Raw genomic sequence first — 21,281 nt, forward strand, 5'->3', positions numbered from 1 at the left:
AGGTAAAATTTGTTATCGGGTATTTGTCCGAAATTCATTACGTATGTTCATCGTCCATCAAAATGCATCCTTTGTACTTGGTCGACACTTGCTCGTGCTTCCTTGCACGGGTTTTAACAACCAAGTTTTGCTTCAGCATCCTGTTGGGGTGTTTGCTGGCACGATATGACCGCAAGCCTTCTCGTATATAAATTCGCCGAACTGTACAGTGGCTCCAGCTAGCATTTTAAAGATAAAAAGCAGCATTACGTACATATATATTTGATGCGCAAAATTGGCATGTCCGTGGTATTTTGGAGGCGATATACGTGATGAGGAAGAAACATACACGTTTCACCGATAATAGTAATTATATACGATAATATTCGATTAAGCCCGCTCCGTACTGTTATACGATTCTGTGCTGAATATCGTATGTGTATCAGCTATTATCATTTTATACGACTGAAAATCAACTTGGGCGAACTTTATTAAGCATTAGTTAAGATTCCGAATTTGTTAAGAGTTATTTACGATAACTTTCGGTTATTGATGTACGATTTGGTGCTAACTGGGTCGCCGTAATTTTTTTCGCCAAATCCCGCAAGGAGGTCCCAGGCTTGTGGACTGCTCGAATCACCTTTACTCGTAGATTCCGGTCATATATCCAACGTAAGGGTCCGATCCAACGTAAGGGTCTCCCGGCAACGTTTGAGTATGATATTTACAGTCGATTTTAGAAATTTCAGGAATTTTGCGATCTTTGCTCCTAACCCTGTCGGGTTTTCAACGTGAATTCAACGTTTCCCGCTTTTCGCGTTCCATCGTCAATAACTTTTGAATGTGTCCTAGTCCTTCAATCCTGATGAAATTTTTACTAGTGAATAAACAAACCATCCGGATCAAAACGCTGTCAATAGTTTCTCTATGTGACAACTAGTGCCCACTGCAGTAAATAAAAATAAGCGACTAAATTATAACTGAAACACACTTTACAGTTAGTGCGAGTACCTCAAGAACACTCTCATCATCCGGGCCCGAATTTTTCAACATTGATGCAACATTGTTCAGAAAAACTTTAATTAATACTGTATGCATGTATGCTTCAACACAGCGGAAAGTGTTTTTTATTGCATAGAGACTCACTAATTCAAGAAAATGTATTGCGGAGAATCCACCTACACTTAACATAATTTTCACGTTGAAATTACGGGACAAGTTATGTGAATATTTTCCATCCAACTTTTCCCGTACTAGTTTTACGTGAATTATTCAACGTTGTTTAGATAAATGTTATTGTATTTTCCCGTACTATTTACGTGAATTCAACGTTGTTTAGATAAATGTTAATGTATTTTCCAATAATGTACAACTGAAAGTCACGTAACTCCCTGTAGAGAAATTTACGTGATTTTTCACGTGGAAACGACGTGTGGATTATTTGGCGTGTAGGGTACGGGAGGGTATATTCAGCAGGTTTCTAAATTCAGCCTACATATTTGCCTTTTCTTTCGCCAATAAAAATACTTTGCCGACATATAATTTTAATATGTTACTAGCAGACCCGACAAACTCCGTATTGCCACAAAATAAATTGTGTTGTACAAAAATCATGAATCTCGGATGATCTTTGTCACAATCTCGAGTTGTGCAAGTTTCTGAGGAGTTCAACCTTAGATGATTCATTTTGGCAGTTACGTAACTATGAAAGCATGGGTAGTTTAAAATATAAATTTGCAATTTTTCCTCAGTAAAGTAGAAAACAAGTCGCCCCATTACTTTGCCAGAAAGCGGATAATAAAGCGGATAGCAATATTCGCCGTGATTGTATAACATTTCGCCGAATACCATTTCGCGAAAAAACTAAAGCGGAATGTATCATTTCACGATAAACTTTTTCATGGAAAGTACTATTTCGCAGGTATGATCCTCTTCTTACTCGCTGTCGCTCGTTCGGACCCAACTGAAAGAAAGTAATAGAGATCAGTAGACCTAGGAAAACAAATAAACCTACACAGAGGTGATTTCTGCGGGGGGCTGTAACCCGCAGTGGCCGGCGCTTCCGATGGTGGGTCGCCGGCAACACTCGAATTAAAAAAACTACAAAGTATACAGCCCTAAGGGTTGTACGAAACGGTGACGTAGGACTATATCAGATCATTAGATCAAAGACTAATGTTAACTGCATTTCTGGCATATGTATGTTCATAAGAATCTGTGAATGCCATTGTTTAAGTGAATGTTTAAAAGAGAAGAGCGAAATATTCAGATTCAATTCTTCAATGAATGCAATGGTGGCATTGAAAATACGTGAATACGGGGGTTCATAAGTACAACACTTGACACCTTGGAGACATAGAGATTTCTTTTAAAAATCACTTGTGTGCATCATAAAGGTTGAAATAGTAATGAATGACCAGCTCATAGATTATTGTATTAAATATGATTATGCGTAGCTTGACATGTTTCTTTAATCTTGCTTTAACTCGATTGTGGCCTTTAAAAGGGCCATTGGTTACAAATAACATTAAAGCCAAATCACGTTCATCTCAAATATGACGTGCCATTCGAATGTTCTTCTCTTTTGACATGAATAGCAATAGGCACGTAAGTTAGCGGTGTGGATTCACTGTCTTTTGCTCCGCGAAGGTTTTACTAGTTTATTTTCACAGCTTACCGCTTGTTACACAGTAGAAAATATAACACATACGCAAAAATTTCTGTATTGTTTGTATGCGGGTCTTTATCTTCCTACCACAGGGGTGAGGGGTCTCAAACCATTATACAATAAATTCATGCCTCCGAAAACTCCCACATGCCAAATTTGGTTCCATTTGCTTAATTAGTTCTCGAGTTCTGAGGAAATTTGTATTTCATTTGTATGGGAGCCCCCTTGTTAAAAGACGGTTGGGTCTCAGTATACCATAGAAAAAATTCCTGCCTTCTAAAACCACCACATGCCAAATCTGGTTCCATTTGCTTGATTAGTTGTAGAGTTATGAAGAAATTTGTATTTCACTTGTATGGGAGCCCCCCCTCGTAGAAGGGGAAGGGGTTTCAGTACACCATAGAAAAAATTCTTACCGCCAAAAACCCCCACATGCCAAATTTGGTACCTTTTGCATGATTAATTCGTAAGTTATGAGAAAATTTGAATATTATTTGTATTGGAGCCCCCCTTCCTAAAAAGGAGAGGGGTCTCAATTCACCATAGAAAAAAATTCTTGTCTTCTGATACTCGCACATGTCAAATTTGGTTCCATTTGCTTGATTAGTTTTCAAGTTATGAGGAAATTTGTATTTCATTTGTATGGGAGCCCCCCCTCTTAGAAGGGGAAGGGGTTTCAATATACCATAGAAAAAAATCCACCTTCTAAATCAACCACATGCCAAATTTGGTTCCATTTGCTTGATTAGTTCTCGAGTTTTGAGAAAATTTGTGATTCATTTGTGGAGCCCCTCCCCCCTCGTACGCCCTCCATGAAATTGCTCTCTTATCCCCTTCACAAAATTGCTGATCATTTTATCTATCCAACGACATATAAATGGTTCAGTTTCGTTCAGTAGTTTAGTAGTTATTAGCATTTGAAATCTTTCATTCAAACGTTACACTTCTATTTTCGTTTTCACAAAGTGCTACCCAGTCCCAGTATAGTAAACAAAGACATAGTTCTACGTCAAAATATTTGGCACCACTGCCGCCAGACATGGAAAACATGGAAATATTTTTTTCCAAATCTAATATTTTCACAGATATAAGCAAATTTGGTTCAAATCAGCGAGGGTCGATTATATGTTTGAACTTTTTCTCGGTCACTTGACGTGGAATGACCCATGAGCATTTTTGTCGCAAATAAATGGTACACTTTTAGCAATAATACAGCAAAAATAATTAATGAAATTTGATTCAATTTGATAGGATATCGTTTCGAACAATCTTATAACTAGTACAGTGCAGGTTTATCAAAACAAATGTTAATATTTTCCCCAAATTTATTCACGAAAGTAGTTAAGCCCCAATCAAAGAGTACTCGAGTTCTACAAAATATTTCATGAATTTATTCTACCCATGTTTTATTTCTATGAAATATTTTTACCATCTCCAACTTATTTATTTCATTTGGTACACAGAAAATGCGTCAATTCCAAAAAGTGCTCGAAGACTTGAGCTCACGTGTTGCTTCTGCAGAAACTTTGACCCAATCATGGACTATCCCAACCAGTGCTTCCGATGCAGCCGAACAAATGCAACATTTACAACGACTGAAGGATAAGATGACGACTGCGGGTGCATTATTAGACGATTGCAATGAACAGCAAAGTTTTTTCACCGCAAATCATGTTCTAGTACCAAACCAATGTCTTGCTAAGCTTGAGGATTTGAATACCAGGTCTGATACTTCATTGCTTTTTATTTATTCTGAGTATTTTCGATTGATCATTAATGCGATATTTAATCTATAGAATGAAATTACTCCACATCGCGATAGATGAACGGCATAAGGCTTTGGTGGCGAACGGAGCAAATCAACAAACGACAATAGATGCAGACGGTAACAAAACGGCATACGGTGTCAGTACTGGTACAATTGGCCCTGTTCCGAATTTAGCAACGAGTGTGAAAACGCCCTGGGAAAGAGCAACAACGCCTGCCAATGTGCCTTACTATATCAAGTTTGTCTATTTATGATTGCACAAACATTTTTGTTTCCTTACGCAATGCCATTGTTTTCAGTCATGAAAGAGAAAACACACACTGGGATCATCCGGAAATGATTGAGCTAATGAAATCACTGGCTGATTTGAACGAAGTTAGATTTTCAGCTTACAGAACTGCATTGAAGTTACGCACAGTCCAAAAACGATTAGGTATGTTCTCTATTCCATTTTGATGATTTATTTACACATTTTCTTTTGCGATAGCGTTTGATCGGCTAGCAATGAACGTAGCTATTGAATCATTCGATCGTCACGGTTTGCGAGCTCAGAATGACAAGTTGATCGACATACCGGACATGATTACTGTCTTGCATTCATTGTATGTCACCATCGAACCAATTGATATGCCACTGATGCTTGATCTTGCTATCAATTGGATGCTTAATGTGTATGATTCACAACGCACCGGCCAAATTCGTGTACTTAGCTTTAAGGTAAGTAGTACTCTTTTGTATACTAATTTAAACATTTATTGTTACAAATTAAAAAAGGCCAAACTTTTCCTACTATTAAAATTCGAAACAGACTTTTGCGAAATCTGTAAATCTGTAATGCATATCTGTTAGAATAATAAATAAGTGCCATCGACAATTCAGATGAATAGTTTTGTGTTTCCTAATTTACAGTTTCTATTTTTATTGCATTGTATCTTACTCCAAAATGCATTTAATATAATATAGGGAGAAATAAATGGTACAATAAGTTTTTTTTTCATTTTTTGCAAAGGTTGGCCTAATTTTACTCTGTAAAGGGCATTTGGAGGAAAAATATCGTTATTTGTTTCGGTTGATTGCGGACTTAGAAAAAAAAGTAGACCAGCGTAAATTGGGTTTGTTGCTGCATGACTGCATACAGGTCCCCCGTCAGTTAGGAGAAGTAGCTGCATTTGGAGGATCAAATATCGAACCGTCTGTGCGTTCTTGCTTTGAGCGAGCTGGTGTTAACCAAAGCGGTGAACTGTTGGAAACGTCTATTGAAGCACAACATTTTCTAAACTGGTTGCAACATGAGCCGCAAAGTTTAGTGTGGCTTCCGGTTCTCCATAGATTAGTAGCAGCAGAAACAGCAAAACATCAAGCAAAGTGTAACATTTGCAAAGAATATCCTATTATTGGATTCCGCTACAGGTGTTTGAAATGTTTTAATTTCGATATGTGTCAAAGATGCTTCTTTTTGGGTAGAAATGCTAAAAATCATAAGCTATCGCATCCTATGCATGAATACTGCACAACGGTGAGTAACATACATTGCAACCTGAATTTGATGACAAGAAGCATTTTATTTTACAGACAACATCTACCGAAGATGTTAGAGATTTTACCAGAGCGTTACGAAATAAATTTAAGAGCAGAAAGTACTTCAAAAAACATCCCCGAGTAGGTTATTTGCCAGTGCAAAGTGTACTGGAAGGAGATGCTTTGGAGAGCCCAGCCCCTAGTCCACAGCATGGAACTCATACGTTGCAAAATGATATGCATTCAAGACTAGAAATGTATGCATCGCGATTAGCGCAGGTGGAATACGGTACCCGTAGTAACTCGACGCCTGACAGTGATGATGAACATCAACTAATTGCACAATATTGTCAATCATTGCCAAATAATGGCGGCCCCAAATCTCCTGTTCAAGTCATGGCAGCTATGGATGCAGAACAAAGAGAAGAATTGGAAGCAATGATCAAAGATTTGGAAGAGGAAAATGCTTCTTTACAAGCAGAGTATGAGCGCCTAAAATCCAAGCAGACGCCTATTACTACACCTGATGAAACACAATCTTCTCAGGCAATCCAGTCCGGGGGAAATGTAATAAAGATATAATTAGCATATTATTTAGAAAATAAGAGGTATTCCATTTGCAGGACATGATTGCGGAGGCAAAATTATTAAGGCAGCATAAAGGACGTTTGGAAGCAAGGATGCAAATCCTTGAAGACCACAATCGACAGTTAGAAGCACAACTACAGCGACTACGACAACTACTTGATGAGGTATTTTTGATTTTGTCTCAATATAAATATTTATTTACTATTGCCGTTTTAGCCAAACTCGTCTAAAGCATCAACCCTTCAAACGAGATCTGTAACAGCATCTCAACTAAATACGGAATCGCCTGCGAAGCTCCAGCAAAATGGTCATTATGAACAGAATTCAAGTTAGTATCATTATTTTTATATTTACTAAATTTGATGTGCATACCAAGATACTACTGCTAGATGACCGAATTTGTAAACTTTCAATTTTGCTCATTTGGCTTTTAAAAAAGGTAATCACGAGCAGTGAACTGAAAGTTTCAGTCCCATGATTGATCGAAATGTAATTATGGAATAACATGTTCAAGTACATATGTAACTAAAGAAGGATAGCATAGAATTAGTGAAACGCACATTGGAGAATATTGAAAACATCCAATCATTCGTTATCGATTAACATATGTATCAGTTGGGGAAAACATGAAACTTTTGCTAGTTTTACGTTCTGAATTGACAAAACAAAACCTATGCAAAATACAAATAACGCTTTGTGATGGAGTAAATATGGGTGACAGTTTAGTTATGATTTTCGTATGTATATTGAACTTACAAATGAGCATTACGTACTGATATACATCCAAAAAATCGTATTCAATGCGCAAAACTGGTATAAAAGTGCTAATTCTGGAGGCGATATACGTGATTCAATTCCAATTGTTTCATCTATATAAGTACTTAAATTAGTTTACCTTGAAAACTTGATTAAAACTACTCAAAGTGCACAAACTCAGATTCTGAGTAGTTCCCCCCAAACAGTTGGCAACCAGGCTTGGCATGCACTTTTCGCTTTGATTTTGCTCTTTTGATTACTGCTCCTCACCCAAGCAAAATTTGAAAAAGTGATGTATGGGGCGTTTGTAGAGTTTGCTTTTATCTACAATATTGTTTAAGTAAGCATTACTGTGCATTTTGTATTTATGGCGCTATAAGGCTGCTACCCGCTTGGTAGCAAAAAGAGCGCTCTTTTTGCTACCAACGGCATTGCTGCGCTACAGCGCCGTAAATACAAAAGATGAAACTTCACTTTCTTCAGCAATATTATAGATAATTACTAGCTCTACAACTGCCCCATACACCACTTTTTCAAATTCTGCTTGGGTGAGGAGCAGTAACCAAAAGAGCAAAATCAAAGCGAAAAGTGTATGCCAAGCCTGTTGGCAATAGGAACTTAAAAGTGCGTAATTAGTCACAGAGAATATTTCTGTTATTGGTAGCAAATAGCCAGTGTTGGGCACCGCTAATTCGCTAATTCGCTAACCGACCAATCGAGAAACGCTAGTTATACTTTATAATTTATACTCAAACTAGCCGAATTGCTGCTGGGCCATGATTCTAAATGAAGTGCCGCTGTTTATTTTAAAAATTAATAAACTGTAATCATTTTATCCATTATAATAGGTTTTGATCTTAGGTAAATTAAGAAAAGCCATGTAATAAATGTAAATTACAAATAATTTGTACAGTGATAGATTACAATGCAAGTCATTGCGATATGTTCAAAAATAAACAGTAACTGGTAATTTGCAGTTTGCGATTAGTGATTAGCGAAATTACCACGATTATCGAACAAATTGTATTGGTTAGCGAATTAGCGAATTAGCGGTGCCCAACACTGCAAATAGCAATATTTTATACAAAATTTGAGTTTGTAGTTTGTACACTTTAGGGCCATTTTGGGTAGTTTTAACCAAGTTTTAGCTAAATCCGACCTATTTACAGGTAGACTCACTTAAAAGTGTACGATAATATCCGATTAAGCGTGACTTACTTCGTACAGCTATACGATTTTGTGCTGAAAATCACATGTTTGTTAGTTATCATTATTTACGATTGAAAATCAACTTGTGCATACTTTATTAAGCTTTATTTACGATTCCAAATTCGTTAAGAGATATTTGCGTAATGTGCATTGCGTACAGTAATATACGATTTGGTACAATCTGGGAGTTAACAGCAACTGTGGTTTCCGTGGCGTTGTATTAGCGGTGCCGATTAGCAAGCTCTTACGGTGGGCTGGTACCGAATGGCCGAAACACAAATGGCCGAATCACGAATGGCCGAAATCCAAATGGCCGAATTTCAATAACAGTCACAGAAGGCCGAATCACGAAAGGCCGAATCACGAAAGGCCGAATCACGAATGGCCGAATCACGAAAGGCCGAATCACGAATGGCCGAATCACGAAAGGCCGAAATTTTTCGGAAAGCCTAAATAACTACTCAATAAAATCCAGAAGAAAGGCAAAACCATGAATTACCCATAACTTTAATCAAACAAAAACCAAACTACTACTATTAAACAAACGAAACATGCTTTACGAATGCCTTTGTTTAGCGCTTAATAAAAGCGCAACTGCGTCAACAAAATTTTTGCTGCTCTTTTTGTGAGCATTAACACATTTCGAATAGATTTTTTCGTCTATTTTTCGGCGCGAATTCGGAACACCCCCCTGAAGTATTCTAAGGATGTTCCCCTTTATCGCCTTTTACTCCACCTGCAGCTCTGTGATGATCCTGGTCATTGACAGGTGATGGGAACCAACAATGGTTGTCCATCCTTGGTGCCATGCTTCCAAGCTGTTTGTGGTCCGCGGTAGCTTGTCAATGACAGGCTTAAAATTTGACCACAGAGTGGGGTGAAACAATGAGGGGTGACAAAAACGGGACAGTGACAAAATCGGGTATTTTTTCAATTTTAATTTTTTTTGCAGATAACTTAGAACGAACTACATGTATTTTATTCTGATCACTTTTAGGACATTTCGCACTTCCTTCTACCTCTCTGTGGACATTTGTCACCTCTTCACAACACAGCTCCACATGTATGAAAACACGCGTTTTTTAATTGCGCCGAAATGGTTGATTATACTGGTTAACTATGTTCTGAGAAATTTCACAGCGTAAAAAGTTCTTTCTTGTGGTATGAACGATTCGATTAACCTCCCTAAAAGTAAGATAGAAAATTTATTTTTCAAGTAGTAAAAGATAGAGCAAAACAATGTTCTACAAAATTGTTGAGAAAATTATTATATAGAACTTTGCCAAAGAAAGTGACCTTCTAGCTATTATAGTTGTGGAGATATGAAACAACTTTTGTGGAAACTCCACGATAATCAACACAGTTCTTTTCACAGTGTTTTAACACATTTGACATGTTTGAAAATGATTTTCAAACTAAGCTTTTGATAAATCAAAAGCGTGACAAAATCGGGTAAAAAACGTGACAAAATCGGGGGTGACAAAATCGGGGAGTGACAAAATCGGGGAGTGACAAAATCGGGTTACCACTGTATTCCGAAAATATTTCTTGATTATAAATACATCGTTATTATAAGGTGCGAGACGTATTTACCGTGTTAGTAGCAAATGTTTCCTAGATGATTCAGGGCGAGACGGCCGTAGGCCGCGAGTGTGCGCCGGTGACCCGCCGTCGGAAGCGCCGGCCACTGCGGGGGTGCAGCCCCCCCGCAGAAACCACTACTATTTAGGTGCATGCATTTTCCTAGGTTTACTGTCTATTAGGGATTATCCCTTAGTTAAGTCCGAACGAGCGGCAGCGAGTAAGGACAGCATGTATCCAACGTTTGCACGGGTTGAAGGCTATGAATATTTTCGGTCGAATATGACATTCGGCCATTCGTGTTTCGGCCATCTGTGATTCGGCCATTCGTGATTCGGCCTTTTGTGATTCGGCCATTCGTGATTCGGCCATTTGATATATTATGCCATTCGTTATTTCGGCCATTTGTGTTTCGGCCATTCGTGATTCGGCCATTTGTGTTTCGGCCATTCGTAGGTAATCCCTTACGGTTGTGACATCAGGTTCGATTCCTGATCAGGTCGAACGTTTTGTCCACTGGAAATTTTCTTTACTAGCACATGAATACAGCATAAAACACGCGATATTACTTGTTTTGTATTATAAGAACAACGAACCCAAACATTTAAATAAATATTTCTGGTCTTACACTAGATTTATTCACTAATACCATCAATAAACCACATGTATTAAGTACGTAATCAGTTGCTATGAGTATATATTTTAACCATTATTGTATATCATTTGTATAGGTATTGAAAACGGTACATCGACAATCGCACCATCTCTTTATACGGCAACTAATCCTGGTCATTCGGGTGCTGATCATGTTAATTCTATGTCTTTAAGTGGTGGTGGAAAGAATCAAACAAATATTGGGAACTCTTTTAGCTCTGTTGATACACGGCCTCCGCCTCCACCTCATACAAGTCTTTTGCATATGGCTGGTAAAATATCACTTATTTATTGAATCATATGTTAATCCAATTGTGTATGCTTGAGTGCAGTAAATCATGTATTAGGGTACCATGAGGCAAGCTTACCACTGGGAATCTTATAATCTTATCTTTTATTCGTGAAATAGTTCTATTTGTGTAAAATTAACAATAACTTTTTCCCTGCATAACATATTTGCCTCATGCTTCTCTATGTGTGTCGTGTGTGTCTATATGTTACGTTTTGCATTGGTTCATTTTTTTAATTTAAGGAAGGCAGTGCGCGAGAAACAATTAGGATTCGATTAGAATAGCATTTAATTGGGTCGCTCTGCATGCTAAATTCCGATGATACATTGTATCGGGCACGACATACATTACAGTAATAGATATTAGAACCATCCTGTACGGTTATTTGTTGAATAATGAAGTTTTTGTTTCGTCATTTCTTCAGGCCTTGCATGGTAAATGATGAAAATGAAATATATATTTCAAATTGTTATTTCTGATTTAGCTGAAACTTTGCATAGAATTCTTTTGAAAGAAAAGCTGATGTAAGTTATTTTTTTAATCTTGATTACGTAATCAAAACTGATACTAAGACTAAAGCGCATATTGTTTCTAGAAGTACAATTTTATTATCTGCAAATTTGTTGAAGACCCAATTTTGAAAAACATTTTTCCCCTATAAAATATTTTATTTGTTAGTACCAATTTTGAATTACTTCTTTTAAGAAGTAACCGAGATTTATAAAAACGATCATAAAATGACCTCTTTTATTATCGAGAAAGTCTATACAATGTTTTGGCTAAATCGGGCATGGACATATAAAATCGGTTTGCGAGACTCCGCGGAATGCCTTCTTTGTTTCTTGCACCAACGCAATTGAAATTGAAGTTTTTGGTAACATTCGATAACACGAATCTCGAACCTAAACTGATCACTTCGTATTCATACTTGTCAATACTCTGCTCATATCAAATTGGATTCCGTATCGACGAACTGAAAAATTTGTTTTACGGTGCAATTATGTGAGAAAAATAAGTAGTATTGCTACACCTAATTCGTTAAACTATTCAGCAAAATTATGTCACTAATCGAAGATCGCACTTTCTTTATTACAAACTGCTATTCGTAAATCAAGCTCAGCCGCAACGCCTTGCTTTTTATAACATGCTTAATTCATAATGTTTAGCTATTAGTAGAGTGTGATGTTCAAGCAGATTTGTTTACATTTCTCTAACTAACCCGTAACTGGTTTAAATCACTAACTTGGTTTAACATACCTTTTTACTGCTTCAATCAACAAAAGGACGTATATAATTAATTCAAAACTCTCGGTGGTTGAGATGATGTTTGGTAATTATAGATACAGTAGTACCATATACAATATTTTCAAAGGTAGTAATTAATCACTTCTTATATTTCAATCATTCACAGGTGACTTAAACAAGGCCGTTGAAGAACTGGTTAACGTTATTACTGAACAGGAAATTGAGCAACATAATAATAGTAACGGAATTCGTGGTTTGACTGATAAATAACTTTGTGCAATCCAACGATTGGTCTCGCGACTTTTTATTTTCTCCAGTTTGTAATATTTACAACTGCTGCCGTGGGAACGCCATATGTTGATAGGAACATATTGTTTCTGAGTCAATAATATTGAAAATGCATCTATCATACCATTAGGATAAAATCAAATGGCAATTTCGCCCATTTTTTGGATAATATCCGTACTATATCATGCAACTATAATCCAACAGTTTTACAATCATTTCCATAAGAGAAGATTTAATTTCTAAACTTAAATGTAGAATGTTTTAAACATACACCATTGACACTAATAAATTTATACTATTTTTGTGGATGATTATATAAATCCTCATACAATCAATAATTATATCACATTTTTATGAGACATACGAAACTATCAAATATTTAGAATTCATATCACAGTTTACTGTACTTATCGTTGGAAGTTGAGTTTAAGCAATGATTTCATGCATATATCCGAAGAATAAATACATAATAAAATATTGCATCGTAGCTTGACTTCATTGTTTATGTTTGCAAGTTACATTACAGAATTCGTTACAATTATTCAAATTGAGCTCTACGCAAGACAGCATACTCGGGAGTTTTAGTAGGCTTTAGAATGCAGCGCCGGTAGTACATACTTTGAAAAGAAATATGCTCATTATTATAAGAATTTTTCGTAGCATATTGATACTTTGACCGTAACTGCGTTAAAGTGTCACATGTTGACTTATTGTTTACACACCTTTTATATACATCATATCAATGGAGAACAAACATTAGACAAAAATACAAGAAATTGCGTAACAGTGGACAAATGTTGCCCTCTATAGGGGTATAATATATAAATAATAATTACGGAGAAAACTAGTATCAGATTCGTTCGTTTTCTGTAGAAAATTCCAGAGACACAACTGAATTGTCAAACTTCATCGGGAACAACTGTTTATCTAATTCAAATCTGAGCGTAGTGAACTCAGTTTACTTAAGGATTCTAGATAATGTACAGTTACCACAGTAATTCTATTAATGATTGATAATCGCTATTCTAACGCTTTCGCAATAAAAATCAAAGGATGAAAATATTAAATTTGTTATTAATGAATTAGTTTCAGAATTTGGTATAAATGCGCAGAACTAAATGGCCGTTGCATTTTTCACTAATAATGAAAATTAGAAACATTGAAAATTTTATTTTTTGTTGCTTTTAATATTCCAAGTGCATACTGATTTTCCACATTGAACTGTATACAATATCGCAAGGTTGTGTTGCCCTTTAGTGCCAGTGAATTGATCTTTTTTTGAATTTTCTGTTACAGTATAGCGGATATAATTCCTATTAACAGCTCTATTCTTTATTCCGAACGAATCCTAACTTCGATCAAGTAGATCCATTTGAGTTTGTTGGTATTATGAATAATATCATTCCTCTTTCGATAGACAACCCGATCAGTTCCGAATAAAGATTAAGGCTGTGACTATTGTTTATTTATTCGATTCACTTCTCATAATGTTATACGACATTCAATAATGGCGGTTGTTAGCATTATAACCTAATAAAGATACAATTCAATTTGCTCCAACTTATGCTTTTAGTTGAACGATATACAGTCAATTGGGTTAGGCATTAAAAAATCTTTTCCGCTCAAATTCAAGGATAGTAAATTAACGCCATATGAATGTCAGCAAAAATACTGGGAATAAAGAACATGATAGTTATACTGCACTACTTAATATGTACCTAACATCAACATTATTTGTGAGAACAAAAAAGAATGTCTTTTATTACTACCTTTTTCTATAAATCACAGAAGATTCTCCTATAAACATTCGTGTTTAACACTATTATCAACCACTACCACCCTTGCACAGAACAATAAAACGGTGCCGGATCTCAATAGGAAAACAAAATTTAGCAAAGCTGTAGGGTTATCGTAGCTGGATCATGTGTCCCTTCAAAATTGTGCAGAGTGACCGGATAGCTGGACATCACAAGCCGCCACCATGAAAAATCAATGCGCAGACCAAACAATCAACGACAGATAAAAAAAATTGGAACTGGAAGAAGCCAAATACACTCACTCGACGAAAACGGATTATACCCAGATTGGAAATTCGTAACGTTACGATCGCCTAACTTCGAAGGAAGTACTCAAGTGCTCCGACGTATTGAAAAGCTGAATTATAAATCATTCATTATTACTTCGAAAAGATTCGCTCACTGTATCGTTGATATCGCTCATCAGGTGGGAGGATGCTATAATAGATCACTTCAGTTTGTGTAGTAAAAGAGGCAAGAGTTAACTCATCTGTCCGATCGGTCGTGTATTTGAAAAGGTGAATAACAACTTGAAATCATTTTACAAGTTTCGCTAAGAACCGTTTGCTTCCCCAGAAAATCATGTTGTGTGCCATAGCTAGTGTATGCGTAGATAAGCTCATGTGTGCATCTGTGCTTATTAAGGTAAGCCGCGAATAATGACTTTAAGAGTGGTGCGCTAACATGCCATGTGTGGACATATGTATTTCCTTCGATAGATTCGCGGAGAAACAACCCAGCTGCCCTTCCGTTGTTCATTTGGGACCGCTCCTGATCCATCTTCGACTGCGGCTGCAGCAGCGACAACAGCAAAGTGTACGGCGGTATAGCCATTTTGACCCTAGAGAGCAGCCATCGCAAGTAATCTCATAGAAATCCGATATTGAGTGACTACAATTTTGATTATCATCGGCTAGGTACAGCATAGAAAATAAACTCTCACTAAATTTGTTTATATTTGGTTGATTGCCCCTGATCAAATGTTTTACGAGAAATAGACTAATCTCAAGTTTTTAGTCTTGACCTTGAAATGCGGTCATACATATATATTAATATTTTTTTTAACGAGAAATAGATTTTTCTAGAGTAAAAATCGAATGAACTGGAAAAAATGATTTGCAAACTGCCAAAAATAATTGACTGGACAACTGGGACTTGAACAGTGAAAGAATTTTGGATCTCCGGGAACGAGAATGGTGGCATTCAACAAAAAAGCAGTAAGACCGCGTCTGAGTCCTATTCAAATGATCGTTTTTACAGCATAAGCGCATGTGCATAAAGCGTACAGGTTCACGCAGTCACAGCCGACTGCAGTCCCTTTTCAAGTCCTGTTCTGGATTGACACCCTACAATAAAATGTAGTTCTACGTCAAGATATGTTATTTTTTTCACTTACCATGTCTTTTTAATGATCAAAAATATATCAAGTACAAATTAAAAACAGTTCAGTTGACGTCCAATAATCCCAGATTTCAATTATCGCTGTAATCCTCGGCACAAGACATAAGGAATTCTTTTAATAAATTATGCATCCTTGAGAAACTCCATGTCTTATTTTGAACGCAAAGAAAGATATTTTATTTTTTATTAGTAGATCAACGTGTCAATTAAAAGTTTCAAAGATTGGTTTTGAGTGTGAACTGTTTTCGTGAATGAATGGAGATATATTTTATTATCTCTTATCTATAGTTGCTTATTATTTAATATTTCTTCTGCATTGCTCCTAAGATAATTATAGAATTCAGCTTTTTATATCTCTTTGTCAATATTTCGTTTTATGTTTTTTAATCAATAAGGTTTTCCAAATTGTTTTATGATGAAATTTGATTTCACCAGTGAAACTAGCATTTATTACCTATTCCTGTTTAAAAACTCGTTTTCTATCTTCATGTGTGCTTCAAAAAGCAATCTGCTGAAAAATCGTCAACATAAAAAAGTAGTTAATTTAACAAGATTTAGTTATATAGATTGAATTAACAGTAAATATTTGGTTGAAACAAAAATATTTTGTTTTCCCATTCGGCCAGGATAAGACAAATTTTGAAACCTAAGAAGAATTGTAACCGATGCCTACAACTTTTTGTCCATTTGTTTGAATAGTACTTACAAGTGGCAGCAGATTGCGTTAGTTGCTATAGATACTAGAATTTATATATTTTGTTGTTGCAAGTTTTTGACTGTTTGACATTTGACTGATTTGTGATAATGCACTGTAACAAACGTTTGTCACAAGGTAATTCTGTGACTAAGTGGTTCGTGAGGACTTTATTTGTTCGATTAAAAATAATGTATTTCTCACAATTATATCACATCGTTTTTGTATAAATCATTCAAATATACTTCATAATTATGTTAAATATGATAATAATTATATTGCTTAATGAATATGTAATGATTTGTATATTTCTATATTCAGCGTAAAAATTATAAGTAATTTTGTCATTCCTAAATTGATTCCCTTGAATTCATAGTTAAACTATAGCTGAAGGCGTTTAATTTAATACGCTTGCGTGAATAAATTCCAGTTTTCTTGTTTAGAACTGTTGAAAATTGCGTCCAATGCGAGTTTACCTAGATTGCGTGTTTGTCAGATAAACTGTTAACTAACGTTAACTTACAAAAATAGCAGTGGCTTTATTTACAGGGCTGAGGAAAACAATGTGTTTTGGTCGTCGTTTCTGATAGCAAAATACTAACTTTTAAATAATGTGAACATGAACTCGACGCAAACGTAGATCATCGTGATGTTCAATATACTCTTTACACGTCAAACAACAGAACAAAACGTTTTCATTTTATGCCTATCAAAACCTATACAAAGCATGAATGTTTTCTTTGATCGTTTGTATCTCGAACTAACTAATAAGTTGGCTCTTGATTAAGCAACTGGGTGTTCATATCCATTTTCACTGATTCGTGTTCTGAGGCTGCAATTAGCTATGCTAAGTTTTTTGCATAGGAGTTACATATAGACATCGAAAAAAACCTTTTCCATATAATATTCAATGTGAAACGATATATAGAAAACCTTACTTAAAGAGATAAAGTAAACTCATAATGTTTCAATCGCGAACAACAAAGTATTGCACAGTCCTTAAAATCAACAAGTAACGGACGTATTTGCTCTTGATTTTGATTGCTCGTGATTGCATTTTGATATTGAAAATGTTATTTATGAACGACACTTCAAAAATAATACTGAAATTCTCTAGACGAAAAATAGTTTGATTTTTTGTCAATGGCATCCCGACTACTTGGTGTAAGAGTGACTATATATAGTCATTCTACTTGTTGTGTGTTAACTTCAACGTTAGAGTGACGTTTGGTGTGCGTGCGGTTGATCGAATAACATAGATTTGCAAATAAAATTCCAGTTGCATGAAATGCTTTTAGGTAAAATTTATGTTTTTGGAGATGCTGAATCTGGAACTGATTTCCATGACTAATTTCTTTCCATCACGTACAATTCTCTTGCAAAATATGCACGAAAAATATATAAATCCTAGGGAAAATAAGTGTCAGAGATTCGTAAATATAAACTTGATCAAGATTTGTTCTTATTTTTACGAATTTATACAATGTCCCGCCCGCTAATCCGATATTTTTTTTAATTTTTTTTTCTGTTAAATTCATCTGACAGTGTCTACATGAATACTAATTGCTAAATGAAAGTTTCTGTTACGTAGTCTTTGTACAAACTTATGCGATGGTTTTCCGAAATCGAATAGCTCTTCCACTGTCGAAAATGTTCTAATTCAAGCAGTTACAGGCTCGTTACACCCGAAAGCAGTGCGATGAAATGGTGCTTGCAGTAATCCGGTCGATCTTAGATTACGCTGTGAAGCGCGAAAATCCATGAGTAACAAAAGCTGCGGAGAGTCGATTTCACCATTTATGACTTTTGCCACAAACACTGCCTGCTGGATTCTACGTCGGTGTTCAAGTGAATCTAGGTCAAGAAGACGGCAACGATCCAAGTATGATAGGAGCTCCTGTGGATTACGCCACGGTAGATGTCGCAAAGCCATCCGGATAAATTTTCTCTGCACTTTCTCGACACGTAAGTTCCACGATACTTGCTAAGGATTCCAAACTATACTAAACTATACAATAATCCGACGACTCGATAATTCGAATCTGGCTAATCCGGAAAATTCCGAATCAAAAAGCATTCTATTTGGCTTTTTTGAATCGAACACTGCGTTTATGTATATATGTCTCCATTTGTACCATCAAGCAAGATGGTAATTTCTCCCACGTAATGGAAATCGTAAATGGTGCTTCTTCAATTTTTTCATCGTTCTTCTCAATACACTGCTGTGCTTACGCTTATTTCGAAGCTGACCAAGAATTAAAAAGTATTTTATTGATTGCTCAGTTTACTTTACTGGCTATAAACTGCATGCTTTCGACATATGTTTTCCGGAGTTGTTTACCCACACTAACATTAGTTTGACTGTCGGATTATCGAGTCGAAATTCGGCTATGAGTTTGTCGGATTAGCAGGGTGATACTGTACTCACTAAACAGTAAAGCTTCTTTGAGCCGGAGGGGAGGTCCAATTTACGCCAAACTTGAGGTTTTTACTTTTTGACCTGAATTGAACAAACTGCCAAAATTTGATGCAAATTCGAGAAGATCGATTACACCCCAGTGTTGCCACATATTCATCTATACTGGAAGGGGCAAAAATCTTTTTCATCTGTACTCTATCTTCCAAAAATCTGTACCATTAAAAATATTTATTGCATAGAAAAATTTGGTTTGCTAGCATTAAAAATGCACGAGTATCAAATCATTTATTTGTTTCATGATGTTTGAACATATCTCTGCTAAACTTAGACATAAATACGTTTTGTTTTTTTTAATTCATACTAAGAATTGCTTCTCTATTGATTTCAAAAAACAGCACTGAGAAAAAAGTATGAGTTTTTAACACTCATAAAAATCTGTACCTATCTGTACTTTTTGGCAAAAATCTGTAATCTGTACCAAAAAATTCGAAAAAATCTGTACTTTTCCAGATACATCTGTACGTGTGGCAACACTGATTACACGGTTTGGACTCCGCATCGCACACCACGCACGACAACAACGTAAAAATCGAAACATTATCTGAAAATTAACTACCGCTGGCCTAGTAAACAACAAACTTTCACTGATATGAATGTTTATTTTGTTCAATGGCTTGGATGCCACGCAGCATACTGCATTTGATGATTTCTGTGTGTTATGCAAATCCTTGATTTAGTTAAAAATATTTAAAACGGAATCCAATCGACCAACCATAAAATTAGAATTAAGTTCGTGTTTCCATTTATTTAGTTTACCATTTCCGAATATACTTTAAAATAAATAACAGAGAATTATAATTCTTTAGCAAAAGTAGAATTACTGAATTTCGAATATAACACTAACTTAATGTCAATAACGATAATGATAAACAATGTTTTCATATACGATGCGTATGCGAATAGTTATTTTTGTCAACTTAAATTAAAACCGATGCAAAGCGGATAGTTTTCATCATCTATATTTATAAACGATTTCAACTTGTTCTCTGTAATTTACGATTGAATTTATTAATAAGCATAAATATACCTAACATATACGAATTTTACTCGCTAATTGTTTTACGATCTTTTCCCAAATTTTATTTGTGAGCTGAATGATCGTGCCTCTGCACGAGTCAATTGGACGATATCAACTTGCTTGATAATGCATTTTAGCATATGGTACATATTCATAAATATTGTTTCAACGTTTTCTAGTTCAAATTGTTAAATTGGTGTTGCAAAATCTTTAATCTTATCTTAATTTGTGAAAATTGTCGATTCTTAATTACAAACGTAGTTTCTTCCATTTTAATGTATTTCTATACTTTATATGCTAACTGTACACCATCTTAGCGAATCTATATGTTCTAAAAGATGCACTTTTGGCATAGCTAGAAGAGTTCTATTGTTTGATAAAATCACTTTAAAGTTTTATAGTATCAGTGAACAATTTTTTTTCTTACATTGAGAAAAATAGTGAATATCCGTTTTTTACGATGTAGGTATTATTGCAGCTTGTGTATTGTTTATAGTTATTTTGGTTTAGCTCCTTCCATTTAACCAATAGTTGAACCATTATCGTTCGGTCATAAAAAATATCAAAGCTTGTTTTTTGTTTAGTATTAACTACTACACGCCTCTTTTAGTCGCTGTAAGAAACGCACCATGTTCCAATAGACTGCATAATTTAGCTTCTAATCTATACATATTCGATTTTCGCGAGGCCTTCTCGTTCGCACGGATTGCATAAATCACAGTTTTCAGCATAAAAAGTAGCATTGTAGAGCAATTTTCAATTGCAAAAGATCAAACTAAGGGTCCAATTTTTATGAATTTTAACTGAATAATGCTATTTTGCTGTAACATATTTAAACAAATTCAAAATTGTCATAAACACAACTTATTTCGATTTTTTTGGCAAAGGGATTTGATGGCAAAAGACGAAATTGAAACTTAATAAAATAATCTTCAAAATATTTTTCATCATGTCCCTAATATTTTACACAAAATTAATTGTGCTGAAATTATTTAATCAAGTTGTTGGTTTCTTTTTACAAACACACTTGAAATCTCAGATACAACATAAAAAATCATCGATGAATCCGTATCCATTAGTAAGACATAATTTCTGGTGTGAACCATTATGCTCATGTGTGGGCATTATGCCCATAAGATTCATAGTCACTAAAAGAAAACGTTATTTTGAAACTAGAATACACTACTAGAATACAGAAACTAATAATAAAGAATAAACTAATAAAAACTTATGGTACCTTTGGTTCGCTTGCCATGGATGATAACAGATTTTTATAAGCGAACACATTTGAGCTTGTATTTTTTTTTGCCAAGCGATTGAGAAATGACGAAATTTCATAAAAATATCAA

The 21,281-nt window shown here is 35.4% G+C and overlaps 1 protein-coding gene across 6 annotated transcripts in view; it reads left to right on the plus strand.

The window, feature by feature from the left end:
• Positions 1 to 14,242, plus strand: part of LOC128734686 (dystrophin, isoforms A/C/F/G/H) — a 167,860-nt gene extending 153,618 nt beyond the window's left edge. For all 6 annotated transcript variants that reach the window (XM_053828990.1, XM_053828994.1, XM_053828995.1 and 3 more), the window contains 9 exons: positions 4,111 to 4,370; positions 4,444 to 4,653; positions 4,715 to 4,848; positions 4,903 to 5,132; positions 5,425 to 5,931; positions 5,988 to 6,500; positions 6,557 to 6,685; positions 6,738 to 6,849; positions 12,423 to 14,242. In XM_053828990.1, coding sequence (XP_053684965.1) covers positions 4,111 to 4,370; positions 4,444 to 4,653; positions 4,715 to 4,848; positions 4,903 to 5,132; positions 5,425 to 5,931; positions 5,988 to 6,500; positions 6,557 to 6,685; positions 6,738 to 6,849; positions 12,423 to 12,526 — 2,199 coding nt within the window. In that variant the 3' untranslated portion in view covers positions 12,527 to 14,242. The remainder of the gene's footprint in view (positions 1 to 4,110; positions 4,371 to 4,443; positions 4,654 to 4,714; positions 4,849 to 4,902; positions 5,133 to 5,424; positions 5,932 to 5,987; positions 6,501 to 6,556; positions 6,686 to 6,737; positions 6,850 to 12,422) is intronic.
• The last annotated feature ends 7,039 nt before the right edge of the window (positions 14,243 to 21,281 follow it).

The sequence above is a fragment of the Sabethes cyaneus genome, chromosome 2, assembly GCF_943734655.1.
Source record: "Sabethes cyaneus chromosome 2, idSabCyanKW18_F2, whole genome shotgun sequence".
NCBI lineage: Eukaryota > Metazoa > Arthropoda > Insecta > Diptera > Culicidae > Sabethes > Sabethes cyaneus.